The following is a 16063-nucleotide window of genomic DNA, read 5'->3' as shown; positions in this document are numbered from 1 at the left end:
ATTTTTCTCATTGTTAACCCAATATTATATAAAGCGGCATCCAGACAGTTCCTAAAAGTTTCTCAAATACCAGTGATACCTGACCCCTATTGCATCATCCCATAATCAGTGCCTGGTTTATAAGTCCACTGAGTAGAGAACCTGAAACCGGAACATGAGAGAGATTCTGTTTGGATAGAGGAAAATGATGTCAAGTTTCTGCAAGTATGTTTCTCCTCAAGAATATGAACGAATTTTGTAAACATTTTAATCCAATTTAAAAAGGTTGCAAACTCTAGAGACCAGGGCATCTCCTTTCCTGCAGAACATTAAGAACAGGCCAAAGATGTGGAGTGGAATATAGTCTTCAGAGATAAGACGCTGGGGGTCATTTAGTGGAGAACCCCTTCCTCAGTTTTCCATAAATACATCTACACACTGAGATGCACGGGCATGCATGTGCCCGGGGACACACACACACAGGTATGCCCTGCTCCCCGAAAGTGGTCATCCATCCTCCACTTGAATGGTGCTCAGCCACGGAGCCTCGGATGACAGCTGCTTCCATTGCTGAGGTCAGTTTTGTTGCTGAAGTGAAGGGCATATTCTCAGCTGTACTGTGAATGCTGTCACCCCACAAAACCTCGTCCATTTCCTTGAGCGGTCTGTCCAGCAGGGTCCCCAGCTTGAAGGGAGAGAAGGCAGGGCGGGGCAGGCTTCACTGGATTACCCTCGGAATTTCATTCTAGAGCTGTGTTGTCCCATAGAACTTTCTGTGCTGATGGAAATGTTCTATAAAATTTACTGTCCAATACAGTAACCTCGGGCACATGTGACTGCTGGGCATTTGATTTGGGGCTAGTGTGACTGAGGAGCTGAATTATTCGTTTTATTTCATTTTAATTGCACTTTAATAGCCATATGTGGTCGGTGGCTATTTACTGAGCCCCACAGCTCTAGAGTATTTGATGATAAAGAGACTTCCTGAAGGACAACTTCTGCACTTGTACCTGTCACAGATGGGAGTAAACAAACATGCCCCCAGTCCCCCCGCTACCCTGCTTTGCACCATCATCATTCCATCCCCTGCTCTTCAAAAAGGAAAGAATTTGGAGGGATGAGCCCATCCCCCATTCCAAATATCTCCTCTGTCCCCCTTTCCCCCCATAGCCCTCTTTTTCCCTACATCCCAGGGCTTCCCAGGAGGAGCCTAGTGATTTCTCTGCAGGGAGACAAAATTGAGATGAGTTGGAACTTACAGCCAAGAAGAAGCAAGCAAACATGCCCCAGGAGCACATATAAAGGGATGAGCAGAATTTAAAAAGGATCATTTCCACTCTGTGTGCTGTTGTGCAAAAAATATATATATACATATGCAATTAAGGAGTTCATGTCTCTCTTCTTTTTTTTTTGCGGTACGCGGGCCTCTCACTGTTGTGGCCTCTCTCGTTGCGGAGCACAGGCTCCAGACGCACAGGCCCAGCCGCTCCGCGGCATGTGGGATCTTCCCGGACCGGGGCACGAACCCATGTCCCCTGCATAGGCAGGCGGACTCTCAACCACTGCGCCACCTGGGAAGCCCCATGTCTCTCTTCTTAGATTAAGAAATTCTTATACATTTTCTTAGATGTGGTCATGGTGTTGTGGTTATGTAAGAAAATTTCCCTTATTTTTTGGAGATGCATGCTGGAGGACTCAGGGGTGACGTGCCACGAGGTACTATCAGTATGTGTTATGTGTGCATACATGTGGGTATATGAGCACCCAAACACCAAGATAGATACATCTCTACATACATATGTAGATATATATATACGTAGATAAATACAAAGATTAGATAGATTGGATAGATAATAGCTAGATACCTAGTTATATAGACACATAAATATATTAGATGATAACTAGATAGTTACATAGATAACTAAATTAGATAGATAGATGGCAAACTTTTTTTTTTTTTTTTTGGCTGTGCTGGGTCTTCATTGCTGCGTGCAGGCTTTCTCTAGTTGCAGCGAGCAGGGGTTACTCTTCGTTGCGGTGTGCAGGCTTCTCATTGTGGTGGCTTCTCTTGTTGCAGAGCATGGGCTCTAGGTGCGTGGGCTTCAGTAGTTGTGGCGCTCAGGCTCAGTAGTTGTGGCTCGTGGGCTCTAAAGCACAGGCTCAGTAGTTGTGGTGCACGGGCTTAGTTACTCCGCGCACGTGGGATCTTCCTGGACCAGGGCTCGAACCCATGTCCCCTCCATTGGCAGGCGGATTCTTAACCACTGCGCCACCAGGGAAGCCCGATGGCAAACTTTATAATTGTTAAATATAGGGGTGGGATTATGAGTGCTCATGAGAAAAACATGATGAACAGAACTACTGCTAATTTAAAAGATGTTTTTATCACTGCCAACTGGAAGCGTCTTAAGGCCAGTGTGAGAAGTGGGTGGGCACGGCTTCTGCAATCAGGTGACACAGAAGAAGGGCAAGGTCCACAGATGAGGAGGAGACATAGGAAGGAGGAAGGAGCGATGCTCTGCTTGGGCAGGCAGTATCAGATCCTTCCCATCCCATCTCCTTTCCACTCTGGACCGCCTCCCTCATCCCAGGCCTCGAAGTGGGGAGCCAGGCCAGAGCAAGACCTGATGGGTACCAAGACTGGCGATGGGGGCAGAGGAAGGAACGGCAAGGATGGCAAAGCAGGAGTGAATCCAGGGAGCTCGGCTGTGGGGGGCAAGTAGCCTGTAGGGATGAAGAGAGGGTGAGCTTGGGCTCGCTGCTGCCACCCCACCCCTCAAAGTCACTGATGGGGAGAGGGGCGGACATCAGTTCTCTACACTGGATATATACACACTTGAATCTCCATCCCAGCCCCTTTGCCCGCTCTGACCGTCAATGATAGTATAGACTCGGGGGTGCTAGTCTCCCCAACTTTATGGGCCATGCAAAGAATGAGGAAAACTGTATTGAGGTTCCTTTGATGACCCCGACTGGGGATCCATGCCCTCCGGCGGGTCAAGGAGTCAGTTAGCCTTCCCTACACCCTGCAGGAGTGAGGCCTGGCCTGGATTCTCACCCCAGCAGGGCTTGAGACAGGCTTGTGGTGGAGTGTCACTCAGACATCTGTCTGATGCTGTCCCCCAGAACCGCGGATAGCTGGAGGCAGCCAAGGATGCCAGGGCAGGTAGGACCGCTGTGGACACACTGCCGGGGGGTTGCTAGAAAAAGCAAGAGGAAACCCTCAGCTGCCAGTGATGCCTCCTGTTTAGCACAACTGGGACCCCAGGGCTGCACGACCCCACCCCACCCCCAGGGCTGTATCCTGAACAACTTCAGAGGGAGCCATTCACATGGTAAACTCTGAGGATGGCACTTTCTAGAAACATGTACTGTGAGGGCCCAGGGGAGTCATGCATTCTAGCTCAGGCACCCACTGGGAACGGGGCAAGCAGTGATCCCTTCAGTCTTCCCCCTCTTCCTGGATACCTGTGCAGAGACGGTCCCTGGGGAGGCACTTGGTACAGTCAGGTCCTGGGAAGCACCTACAAGGTAAGGGTGGATGCACCAGAGGGAGGAACAGGGGTCTGGGGAGCAGGGAGTGGAGGTGAGAGGCAGGGAGGTTCTAGGAAAGGCAATGACTTCGTGCGGGGGGGGGGGGGGGGGGGGAAATGGATGCTACAGCCCCAAACTGCCCTCCTTCCCAAGGCGGGGTGTTGGGAGACTGGGGAAGAAGGATTAAATCCCAGGGATGGTAAAGTGGGGGCAGTGCAGCCCTGAAGAGCAGGGATTGTGTATGTCCAGCAACTAACACAGGGTCTGGTGCATGGGAGGTGCCGAGTAATGTTTGGTGGTTGCATGGATGGATGGAGGGATGGATGGGAAGGAAGGGAGGAAAGAAGGGTAGGTGAGTGGATGGATGGGCAGAGAAATCACCTGGAAACCGCATTTCCCCCTTGAGCTTCTCTTGTCGGCGCCATTTGGCTCTTCGGTTGGAAAACCAGATCTGAGGAGGGCAGAAACGATGCAGCTGGCTGTGCGCTCCAAGGCCCAGCACCTACTGCTCTCACCACGTGCTCCTGACCTGGACTCGGAGTGCAGACCCTTCCTCAGCCCTGCCGTCCCCCCTTGCTGCTCTGGCCTGGGCTCTCTGTCCCCTTCCTCAGTGCTAAGGCGTGGAGCGGCCGTGGAGGAGAAAGCTCAGCAGAAGCGCAACAGGGAGGAGCCTGTCTCCTTCCTGCTCAGAACAAGCCCGTCTCCGCCTCTGGCCGCCTTCTCTACGTCACCGTCACCGGAAGCGGAAGCCTGCCCGGCCCAGACGCTCTGTCCTTGTGGTGTGTGCACGCTGTGTGGCAGAGCTCACTCACCCTCACCGTGTCTTCAGGCAGAGAGGTGGCAGCAGCCAGCTTCCCGCGGGCCACTGAGTCAGGGTACTGCCCACGCTGGAACTCTGCAGAGATGGAGGCTCACACAGCAAGGGCGCGGGGAGAGGAGCAAGGCCCCACTCCCCGCCTGTGCCAGCCCTGAACTGCCCTACTCCCCGACGCAGGGGCATCCACAGCCTCCAGCTCTCAGCCTCGGCCCGCAGGCCTCTGGGCCGTTGCCTCCGTGGCCCACCGTCCGCCCCAGCTCTGGCACCTTTCTCCAGCGCCTCAGCTTGGCCTGGGGAGAAGATCGTCCGATTCCGGTGGCCTGTCCCTGGGTGGGGACCCCGGGGCGCCTCGGAGCCACTAGGTGGCGTTGGAGGAACTGGAGCCAAAACAGCTGCAAAGGGAGACAGTGGCTGGTGCGGGTCTGTGATGGTGATTCCTCTGGTCGAATGGAGTCCCCACGTCCCTGGTGCTGTAGGCAGGGCACAATGCAGGGTGAGAGCAGAGCCGCGCCGCTGGGGCATCCACAGTTACTCGGGGGTCGCCGCAGGGGCACTGGCTGGGAGGGTTCGCAGCCATGGTGGGAGCATGCTTAGCATGTGGGGGGAGACAGCTGCAAGGATGGGCCAGGCTTGCCTGATCCCACAGCACCTCAAAAATGCTCTGAGTCCTGTCTCCTCGGCAGATCCTGTGAACTTAGAGACCTAGGGAGCTGCGCTCCGTTCCAGGACCTGCCAACAACTAGCTGGTGACCTTGGGTAAGTTACTTCCCTTCCTCTGAGCCTCCATTTTCTCCTGCTAGGAGAGAATAAGACCCCTTGTGAGGCCCACGTTATTGTCTTGTTGTGAGGGTGATCCAAGAAAGAACAAGAAAGGAATCTGAGGACTGTAAAATGCTTAGGTTTGGCTCTGAACCTCCCTGGAGGCAGCTCCAAGACCCACCTGGCAACCTGAGCTGTGCCCCGGGGAATCTCTGGTCCTCCTGTATCGCCCGCAGGACTCGGTTGATGGAGGAGACCTGAGGATGTGGGGTGATGAGTGGGGAAATGGTGCCCAGCCCAGGTTGCATCCTGAGGATGTTTCCCCAGTATCCTTTCTCTCCTCTGTCCCGGCCCACACATCGTTCCCAAGGGCAGCCTCCTTTCAGCCCCACGCTTTCTTCTTCTCACCTGTCTCACCACCACCTCTTTTCAGAAGAGAAACTTTTGGGTCAGAAGAGAGCCCAGAAGCCCCGCCCCCCAGCCTGGGAGGCCCCAATGCCAAGTAAGAAAGGATCTTCTTCTGCCTCCCCAGACAACCAGTCTGGCAGCCGCAGTTCCGGTTCTGGGGAGGGGAGGGCACTTACACTGGGGGTCTTGTCCTGGGTGCAAAGCCCTTCAGCGCAGAGCTGGCGTTGGATCTCCCAGGCGAAGAGGGCTGGGCACTCACCCTTCAGCTGGGCGATTCGAGCCACCACAGGTGGTGTGGCCAGGCGCGGCTTGCTTCCCCCAATCCCCTTGGGCTCCAAGACACCTGTGCGGTAGTAACGCCCTAGGATCTTGCTCACACAGCCATTAGATACCTGGGTCAGGTGAGAAGCAGGGACAGGTGAGGCATGTGGGCAGAGGGGAGTGTCCCTGGGACAGAAGGAAGCTACAAGGCAAAGTGGGACTGACTGAATCAGGCCCCAGAGTCGAGTCTAGCCTCACCTTTGGAACCCTGAAGCTCCCTATCCCAGCTCTCAAGGAGGCAGCCCAAGCCCCAAGGGCCCTCCGAGTCTGCAACAGCCCCAGACTTGCCTTCAAGGGGCCGCTTCTCCCTGCTGCTTGTGCGCATCACTGGGTGAAGGTCCCAGCACACTACCTTAAGGCTCCGTGAGATGTCACAGGGCCGCATCCCGCTGACGGCCAGCCGCGCGATCTGCTGCCGGGTGTCCAGGGGCAGAGGCCGACCATTCACAAAGAGCCCCCCCAGCTGATTCACACTGCTGATCCCTGGGCAGGAGAAGGAGCATCGTACCCGAAGTCTCCCCTCTCCCCAGCCCACCTGCAGCGTGCAGGACCCTCCTGGGAGAGGGTTACTCAGGCCCCGCTAACCTGGCTTGCCACCACAGAGAAAATCCTCTCTCCAGGGGACTGCCCCCCTTCTGCTCCCAGGGTCCCCCAGACATGCCACTTTCTTTGGGAGCTGGCTCATGTGTGAGTCTTTGCTCCTTGGCCACATGCACTGGCCCTCATTGTCTGAGGGAAGCAGGGTGGAGCGGGGAGGGAGTGACTGGGAGGGGCTCCCCCAGAACGCTGGCTGAGGGCACATGAACCCACGTGGATGGAAGCAGAGCCCGGAGCCATTCCCGCCCTCCTATGCTACCCTGTTCTTCCCACTTCTCCTGGGCATCTCACCGTCCTGCAGCATGCTCCAGGCTGGGCCTCCTCACAGAAGGGCAGGAACTGGGAAGACTGGGGAGCGGAGTTCCTCCTGGGAGCTCCTTTTTCGTTCTTGAGGCTGGACCTGCTATAATTGAGAGTTCCTTGGGCAGAATCTCTTGCTTAGAATGGCCTTGGGGTGTTTTGTGATAGAGGATAAGGTTTCTAAAGTTTGCCAGTAGATTGGCTACGAAAATTCAATTTCTCTTTACTAAACCTTTGGATTAAAACATCACAGAGCCAGCAGAGGACTGGATCTTTCTGGATGTCCTGATAAGGGCCTGGGAGGGTGGAAGGGCTCTCCTTCTCACATGTTCCATACAAGAGGTCAGGTAAAAATGGATGATGCTTTCCCGTTTCCAAATGGACCACTGTCGCCTCTGACCACTCAAAAGCCTTATCAGCCACCAGGTGATACACTTGGTACCAAGTCCTGCCTCCTAAGCTCTGGATGCTATGCCCAGCCAGAGAGGGCACCAGGGACCAAAGATCTCCATCTCCCTGGTCTGAGGCGGGGACCAGGTTCAAGGCTTTGCCTTTACTCTCATGCAGGTCCTGATGTTATGTTCTCCAAACCACCAGCCAGAAAGCTTCCTTCAGAGCACCTCATGGGAGGGTCTTGCTCTGGTTTTTGATACTCTCCAAGAAGGTCTGAGGAAACACCAGGGCTCAGCTCTACCCCCAGGCATTGAGGCTTGGGTCCCACCCACTGGAAGTAGAGATGAACAAGCCTGAAGTCCTGGTTTCTCCCGGAAGACACCTCTCTTGACAGCTTCTAACCCGCTGGGGTTGCTGCTCCCTGTTAACTCTGGAGAGGTCTAGATCTCACACTTTCAGAGGCCGAGTCTCTGGGACCAGACACTCATTCTTGCAACTACCGTTTACTGAAGGCATGTCAAAGGGAGAGAGGGAGAAGCAGGAGAGAGCTGTCTCTGACCTGTATAGAAGCCAGTGCGAGCACGAGAGAGTCTCTTGGCAGCCCAGGACACAGGTCGTGGGCCACCATGTCCGTCTTGCTTTTATCTGCTAGTAATGGGAGTTGAAGCTGCCTCCTTTCATGCCTAGACCCCTGGCAGGGCTGGAGGTCCCTCCAGAGAATAGCTTATGCATAGAACTTTCCTGTAATAACCATGCCATCTTGGCTCAGTTAACTAATCTGCAATTATTTACTGAATAAGGTATTAATCGCGAGCACATAGCTGGTTGTTTAAGATGAAGGGAGTAAAAAGAATAGGGACAAGGTTTGCGCCCTCCAAGGGGTTACAGTGCAACCAGGGAGAGGGGACGAGCGCGAAGGAAACAACAATGAACTCACAAAGACTATGGCAGCCAGAGCGACTTGATAAATTTCAGGAGATAAATCAGCTTTCACTCACTCCTCTCTAGACAGTTAGAGACACATTCCCCTGCATGCTCTCATCTTTCCAGAAAGTCAGGAAGGAAGGCAGAGGTTTCTCCAAAAAGAAAACTGAGGCAGAGATTGGGGCTCCCACAAATCAGGGGCCACCCAGGGAGTAAAGCTCAAGGAGGCTTAGAAGCCAGTCCCTCCTCAGAAGCTGCAGTTTCCAGCTTCTAATCCCGAGGCTCTCTTTCTCTGCCTCCACCCCTGCTGCCTCCAAAGCAACAGAGAGAGGAAAGTCAATCTGGGGATGTAAAGGCTATGCCGGGATAGCGGGGGCAGGTGGAAGCTCAGAAAATCAGCCGAACCCTGAATCCTTGATAGGACTGAGTCCCCCCTTGAGTGATCAGAGCTCAGAGGAGCTATGGGGTCTCAGGTTCAACATCCAAACCTAAATCATCTCCAAACCTAAAATCACCCCAACTCAAAACAGAAAGCCATCCCTCGTCACCGCACCACACATTTCCACCGTTCATATTAACTTGTCTGATGAAAGAGCTGGTCCTCACAAGATGGGAGAGCAGGAGAGGGGGCTGAAGGGGCAGGAGGGTGGTGGCTGCAAAGACAAAGGACGAGAGAGGTTGGCTTGGCCACACAAAGACATGGAACCAGCATGAGAGGCGGAGCAGACAATGAGCCTGCAGTGAGCTACCTGTTTGGTGGGGGGCGGGGGGTCTCAGTCTCCTGGCCTGGGCTCCTGAGACCCCTGCAGGCTCCAGGGATGGTGGTGGTCTGGTCCTGCTAACAGCCTCCACTCTGCTCCTGCTTCAGTCCTGCCAGGGGGTCCAGAGCCACAGAAAGCCCGTGCTCAGGAGCAGAGGGCAGCCTTCTGGGAGCAGCCAGTGATGTCACAGGCCATGAGCAGAGGAGAGAGGAGGAGGGAGGTGTGCATGGGGCTGACTGACACCGGCCCTGAGTCAGGGCAAACCACAGCCAGTGACCCACTGTGTCCTTCCACTGGAAGTCCTCAGAGCCCACCTTGCGCCTACCTGCCACCCTGAAGCAGGTACAGAGCCAGTCTCATGCAGGCCCCCTGACTCCTGAGCACACCCACTTGGGGGCCAGTACTCCTGAAGGGAACAGGGAATAAGGAGGATGGGGAATTTCAGACTGTGTCCCCAAGGCTTTGAATGCACAGAAGCCCAAACATGAATTCCAGAACCACAGACACAGCTTCCCAGCCAGAATGCACTTCTGGGTTCCGGGTCAACTCCTGGGTCCTATATGTATTGCTATAAAAGGTCAATGGGTATATAGACCAACACCTAAATACCGGCCAAGTTGGCTCATGGATCTCTGAGAGAATGCAGTGTGCATAGAGAGAGTATCACATAGCACCAGTTCTTCCCAAGAGTGTCCTCACCAATCCTTCGATTGGCTCCTTGACTGAGGTGACACCCAGGATGGGTTCTTGCCTGGAAACTGGGGGACCCTGGACTTCAGAACACTGGCAACAGGAGCGATGGAGGGAATGAGCCTCTGAAGGGAGTTAGGTTGCAGGTGGGGTGTTTATCCATTTCTCGTTTTATCAGGCTCCATTCTACGAGGGATTTGGTGCTTTTAGACTCTGAGCTATGAATGACACTCCTGTTCCTGCAGAGAATACCACAGATTATCTGGATTGTTGTTCAGGTGGGGGGTGGACAGTAGCTGGAAGGGAAACAAAGCCCCCAGCGCATGGAAGCTCTGTTGCCACCACGGTCTCGGGCAGACCCCTTGTGAAGGAGCCGGCATGGAAAGCTCTTTGGGTCCATCGCATACCCTGGAGTCTGTGAAACCCTCTCAGAAGTCAGGCTGAAAGTAAGCAGGGTGTGGTGCTCTAACACTAGACCCAGAGCGGGGAAAAATAGGTTTCAATGGTAAATGCTTTGGTTTGGGGGGCAGGGGTGTTGATGTTGTATGTTCAGCTTGATCCTAGGATTGGGAACTCTTATTCTCAAAGCAGGGCCAAATATATCACAGAAGTGGGTTTTCTACCTTCCCCTGACATGTACTGCCCTTCTCTTCCAGCCTCCTCCAGCATCCTCAGACTAGCTTGGAGCCCTCGGGGACAGGGGAGACTGCAGCAAGCAGTTTCAGCACCGGGGCAGGACAGCACGCGCTCCGGTGGCTGTAGAGGCCATTCACTCCCAGGGCAGCTGGGACTGCTGGTCCCTGGACTCTGCCGTGCCTGGGTGAGAGGAGTTCCCAAGGAAGGCCTGTGGTAGCTCTAATCTTACTCCTCCTTTCCTGCCTCATCCCTTCCTCTTGATTTGCCCCTGCATCTGGGGGCCAAAGGCTCCATGTCCAGACCCACTATTCCCATAGACAGCTGTGTGAGGGTGGCGATAGGGGTGTCAGGGGGAGAAGGGACGAGACCTGGCAGATGGTGGTGGCTGCGATTTCCCCCATAAACTACCTTCTCCCCCCACCTTTACAACACACTCTTGGGTCTGAACAAACAGAGGCTTTCGACCCAGAGGTGATGGGGGGAGGGAAAAGAGAAGAAGGGCTGTGGCAGGGGGGCCTAGCCAGCCCAGAGGCTCAGCCACTCAGCCCTCTGCCCAACGCACCAGACTGTTTGAGAAGCAAATATCTGACTTCACTGGCTCTCTCAACCTACACACCCGCCCCCCAACCCCGGGCTTGGGGCTAATTGTCCCTCATTCACTGGGCCCAGGCCCCAGGCTGCCGCCAGCCCCTGCCATCTGCTGTCAATTATACATTAACTCAGAGGTCTTGCCACTCGCCAGCCAGCCTGTGCGCCCCTCTCCGGTCTGCCCATGGCCATTCCTGCTTGTCCCTCGCCCTGTTGTAGAGCCCTGACCGCTGGCTTCTTCTGCCCTGGGAGCCCCTGGTGTAAAGCCCTGTAGCTATGGGAAAAGATCTGTCCTCGGGAGAGGCCGCTGGAGTTCCCCTGCCCTTTTCAAGGGGCCAGCAGACAAGACAAGCCCGTGCGTAAAGCTGGAGAGGGCAGGGCGCAGCCGGAACAGAGACCGACGGCTTCCCTCTGACACCTCACCCCGGCCTTTGGGCACTCACTGGGGGTGGAAACGCCAGTTCCAGGCTGTTTCCGCCCCTCCCTGTGGCACCTCCCTGTAGGCTGTGGGGTTCTGGCTCCCATCTTCCCTCTCTCCAGCGAGCCCCATCTCCTGCCAGCCCTCAGCTTTCCAGAGCGCACTGGCCACCTCTCCTAAACCACTCGCTGGCAGCACGTGCCTCCGAGTTTAAAGTCATAGTCGTTTCCTGGCTACAAAAATGTGGGGTATCTTCAAGTTCCTTGGATATTCCTAAGCTTGGTGCTAAATCTGCAACTGCCCGCACCGCCAACCCTACTCTCCCAGCCCACACCTCGCTATAACACTTGCAAATCCCAGCGCTTTTCCGCTCAGCGTCTGAAACGCTGGCTACTCAGCTCCCTCCCTCTGAATGTGCCACAGAGAGAGTGAAGAGCACTTCCTCCCAACTGGGGACACAGAAAATGCCCCCCTCTTCCCTCTTTTTCAATACGGGCCCCTAACCTCTGAGCTCAACCCTCCCCTTGTTTCACCTAGGACCAGGCTTTGCCGGACGGGGTGGGGAGTCTTTATTCCCCTAGACAACCCCCAGCAGAGCTGGGGAGTTCAGGGGTTAGAGCCAAGGGCTCCAGGAGGCCAGGTGAGGAAGAGCCCAGCCCAAAGCTGCCAGGTCTGGCACTGTGCGCCTCAGACCTCAGTGGCCCATCACTTGTGGAGAGTGCATCCTTGGGTCCAAATGCACATCAGACCTGCCCAAGGGGAAGGGGCTGCATCCTGACTGGGGTTTTCAGACCCGCCTGGTGACCCAAAGTTCCATTTATTCCTTGGGGACAGCTAGCTCTGCGCTCTGCAAATTTTCCCCACTCCATCCCACCCAGTTTTGCATGAGGTGGAAGATCTGGGGAGGAAGATAGCATTCCATTTTTAAAATACATTTTATTTTAATAGGCTTTATATTTTAGGACAGTCTTAGATTTACAGAGAAATTTCAAAGATAATACAGAGAGTTCCCATACACCCTATACCCAGTTTCCCCTATTATGAACATCTTCATTAATTATAATTAATGAACCAAGATGGATATGCTATTAAGAACTCAAGTCCATACCTTATTCAGATTTCCTCAGCTTTCCCCTAACGTCCTCTTTCTGTTCCAGGACTCCATCCAGGATGCTACATTTAGTCACCAGGTATTCTGAGGCTCCTCTTGGCTGTGACAGTTTCTCAGATTTTTCTTGTTTTTGATAACGTATAAAATTTTGAGGAGTTGTAGAACATCCCTTAGTTTGGATTTGTCTGATGTTTTTCTCATGATCAGACCGGGCTTATGGGTTTTGAAGAAGAAGACCGAAAAAGGTAAAGTGCAGTCCTCATCATGTCACATCACACGTCAATGTGACTTACCTCTGTTGATGCTGACCTTGATCATCCGGTTGGGGTAGTGTTTATTGGGTTTCCCCACCGAAGTTAATCTTTTCCCTCTTTTCCATACGGTACTTTTCTGAAGGAAGTCCTATGTACAACTCACACTTAAGGAGTGGGGAGTTACGCTTCACCTGCTTGAGAGTGAAGTATCTACATTGATTTTGGATTTCTTCTGCTCAGGAGATTTTTTACTTCTCTCACACTTACTTGTTCAGTAATGTATGTCTGTCAATATGGACTACGGATACTTATTTTATTCTTTGGAATATTATTATCCAATATACTACATTTTTTGTTGCTCAAATCGTTCTAGCTTTGGCTATTGGGAGCTCTTTCAGTTGCCTCCTGTGTCCCTTTGACATACCCCCATTTTCATGGGACTCAGTTTTTGTTTTGTGTGTGTCTGTGTATGTTTGAGTATCTCCTTATTTATCTTGTATATTTCCTGCCCCAGGCCTAGAATCAGCCATTTCTCCAAGGAGCTCTGGTACCTTTTGTTGGAGAATGGTATGAGAAACAAAGACCTGGGCACTAGGCATGCTTGCTGCTACTGGGGTGTTCGTGCTTCTGGGTTCTTTCAGCTGACAGAGCAAAGAAATATACATGAGTGTACTAATCCATGTATATAGACATATCTATAAATAGTTCCATATGTAACCATTTGTATCGATATTAAACTAAACATGAGTTCATATTGATGCCTCCAACTCAGATCCATTATCACATGGATCATTCTGGTTTCCTCCCTTGCTTACCTGTGTAGTCTGTACAATACATAAGTACAATTTATTTTACCTTTAGTCTTACAGACTCCACTCATTTCCAAAGTTACTTAAATCAAGTAACTTGATTTTCCCCACTCCCGTCCCTGAAGCTGTTTCATACATTTGTAATACACTTAGATTATTTAGTCATATTCTGCAATTCATTTTAGGATTCCCTGACCTCTAGGTAGTTTTTTAAAATTTGTATACATTAAGTTTCATTTTCTGTCTGTGCTGTAAAGTTCTATAAGTTTTGATAAATGCATAAAGTTATGTATCCACAAGTACAGTATTACACAGAGTAATTTTACTGCCTTAAGAGATCCGTAGTGCTTCACCTAGTCAACCCCCCTCCCTCCCCGCAAGCCCCTGGCAACCACTGATCTTTTTACCATCATTATAGTTTTGCCTTTTCCAGAACATTATGTAACGGAATCATACGATATGTAGCCTTTTCAGACTGGCTTTTTTCACTTAGTAATTTGCACTTAAGATTCCTGCATGTCTTTTCATGGCTTGATAGCTCATTTCTTTTGAGCACTCAGTAATATTCCACTGTATGGATGAACCACAGTTTATTTATCCATTCACCTACTGTGGACATAAGTTTTCAACTCCTTTGGGTAAATAGCAAGGAGTACACTTGCTGAATCACATGGTAAGGGTATGTTTAGTTTTGCAAAAAAACTACTAAACTGTCTCCCAAAGTGGCTGTACCATTTTGCACACCCATCAGCAATGAATGAGAGTTCCTGTTGCTTCACAAACCCATTAGCATTTGGTGTCGTCAATGTTTTGGATTTTGGCCATTCTAATAGGTGTCTAGTGGGGTATATCATTGTCATCTTAACTTGCATTTCCTTAATGATACAATGTGGATAATCTTGCCGTACGCTTATTTGCCATCTGTATATCTTCTTTGGTAAGATGTCCAGTTAAGGGCTTTGATCCATTTTTTCATCAGGTGTTTGTTTTCTTATTGTTAAGTTTTAAGAGTTCTTTGTATATTTTGGATAATATTCCTTTATCAGATATGTTTTTTGCAAATATTTTCTTCCAGTCTGTGGCTTACCTTCTAATTCTATTCACATTGTCTTTCAAAGAGCAGAAGTTTGTTTTTTTTGTGTGTGTGGTACGTGGGCCTCTCACTGTTGTGGCCTCTCCTGTTGCGGAGCACAGTCTCCGGACACGAGCAGAAGTTTTTAATTGTAATGAAGTCCAGCTTATCAATTATTTCTTTCATGGACCATGTCTTAGGTGTCGTATCTAAAAAGGCGTCACCATACCCATAGACTTTATTTTTTTAGAGCAGTTTTAGGTTCACAGCAAAATTAAGAGGAAGGTACAGAGATTTCCCATCTACCCTCTGTCCCCACACACGCACAGCCTCTCCCATATTCAATATCTCCAGTTTGTTACAATTGACGAACCTAAGGTGTAAATTCTGTAGATGTTCTTTACGAAGCTGAGGAAGTTCCCCTCTGTTCCCAGTCAGATGAGAGTTTTATCATGGGTGGGCATTGGATTTTGTTCAATGCCTTTTCTACATCAATTGATATGATTTTGTTTTCTTCTTTAGCCTGTTGATGTGATGGATTGTATTCATTGATTTTTAAATGTTGAACCAGCTTTGCATACCTGGAATAAATTCACTTGATCATGATGTATGATTCTTTTTAGACATTATTGGGTACAATTTACTAATATTTTGCTGAGGATCTTTTTTCATCTATGTTCATGAAACATACTGGTGTTCGGTTTTCCTTTCTTATGATGTCTTTAACACTTTTGATATTAGGGTAATTAATATTGGTCTCATAAAATGAGTTAAGAAGTGTTCTCTCAGAGATCCAGCTTTGAGAGTGAGGACAGGGTTTATCATGCACGTGTACAGAACACTCAATATAAGTATCACACTATAATTGTTGTTACTACTGTTACTACTACTATTATGTGCCAACAGGTGACGCTGTTATCTATTGACTGAGGTCACCCGTTCCAGCCTAGGACCTTCCCAGCCCCACCCTTGCTGCCTTAATTCTGCACTCCTGTCATTTCTGTTTACCCTCTTGATCTCTGGGCTCATTAAGCCTACTGTATGAAATTCCTTCTCTGACCTAGAGTCACCTTATCTGGAGATAGTGGGGTGGCTATCTTTCTGCTGCCTTTGAAATATCCACAAACTTCTGCACTTTTGAAAGGGAAGGGGAGGAGGAACATGAGTCATTGATGATCCAAGGTCTTTGCCTCTATGCTTTTTGAAGGTTGTGGGATCTTGGTCTTGGTCTCACTATAGAGTGAGAGGGGACTGAACTGTTTTAATGTGATCTAGTCATCACTGAAACTATGTCTGTAACAGGTCCTACCTAGGAAAGCTCAGTGCTCCAGCTTGGGTAACTTTCCGCTGCTTAGCAAGACCCAAAGGCAATGGGGAAGAAAGCTCCCTCCCCAAGGATAAGGATCTTACCTCGGTCCCAGGAATCCAGAGCTCGTCATCTTTACTGTGTCCACAAAGGCCCCCAAAGCAACATCTGCTCAGCCCAACAGAAGTCACTCTACTACCCAGAGGACAAGCTGTGTAAAGACAGGTAATTATAAATCAAGTCTCATTACTGTCTCTGGCTTGGCACCATCAAGCACAGTAACCAGGCTTTGAATGGTCCACGTCCCAGGTTTCATCATCAGCCCAGCTGGCATCCCTTTCACCACCAACCCTCAGCTTACCTAATTTCTCTTTACTGTAGTCCTC

At 51.0% G+C, this 16063-nt stretch overlaps 1 protein-coding gene across 1 annotated transcript; it reads right to left on the bottom strand.

The window, feature by feature from the left end:
* Nucleotides 1-2385: 2385 nt before the first annotated feature.
* PAX4 (paired box 4) lies at nucleotides 2386-12554 on the bottom strand. Its single transcript, XM_032642564.1, is given in 11 exon segments — nucleotides 2386-2474; nucleotides 2477-2497; nucleotides 3038-3179; nucleotides 3448-3503; nucleotides 3895-3964; nucleotides 4326-4408; nucleotides 4597-4722; nucleotides 5271-5346; nucleotides 5674-5889; nucleotides 6171-6301; nucleotides 12530-12554. Coding segments are annotated over 11 exon segments (1035 nt in total).
* Between the last annotated feature and the right edge of the window lie 3509 nt (nucleotides 12555-16063).

The sequence above is a fragment of the Phocoena sinus genome, chromosome 9 (assembly GCF_008692025.1).
Source record: "Phocoena sinus isolate mPhoSin1 chromosome 9, mPhoSin1.pri, whole genome shotgun sequence".
NCBI lineage: Eukaryota > Metazoa > Chordata > Mammalia > Artiodactyla > Phocoenidae > Phocoena > Phocoena sinus.
This window is presented reverse-complemented; position numbering and strand designations above follow the sequence as displayed.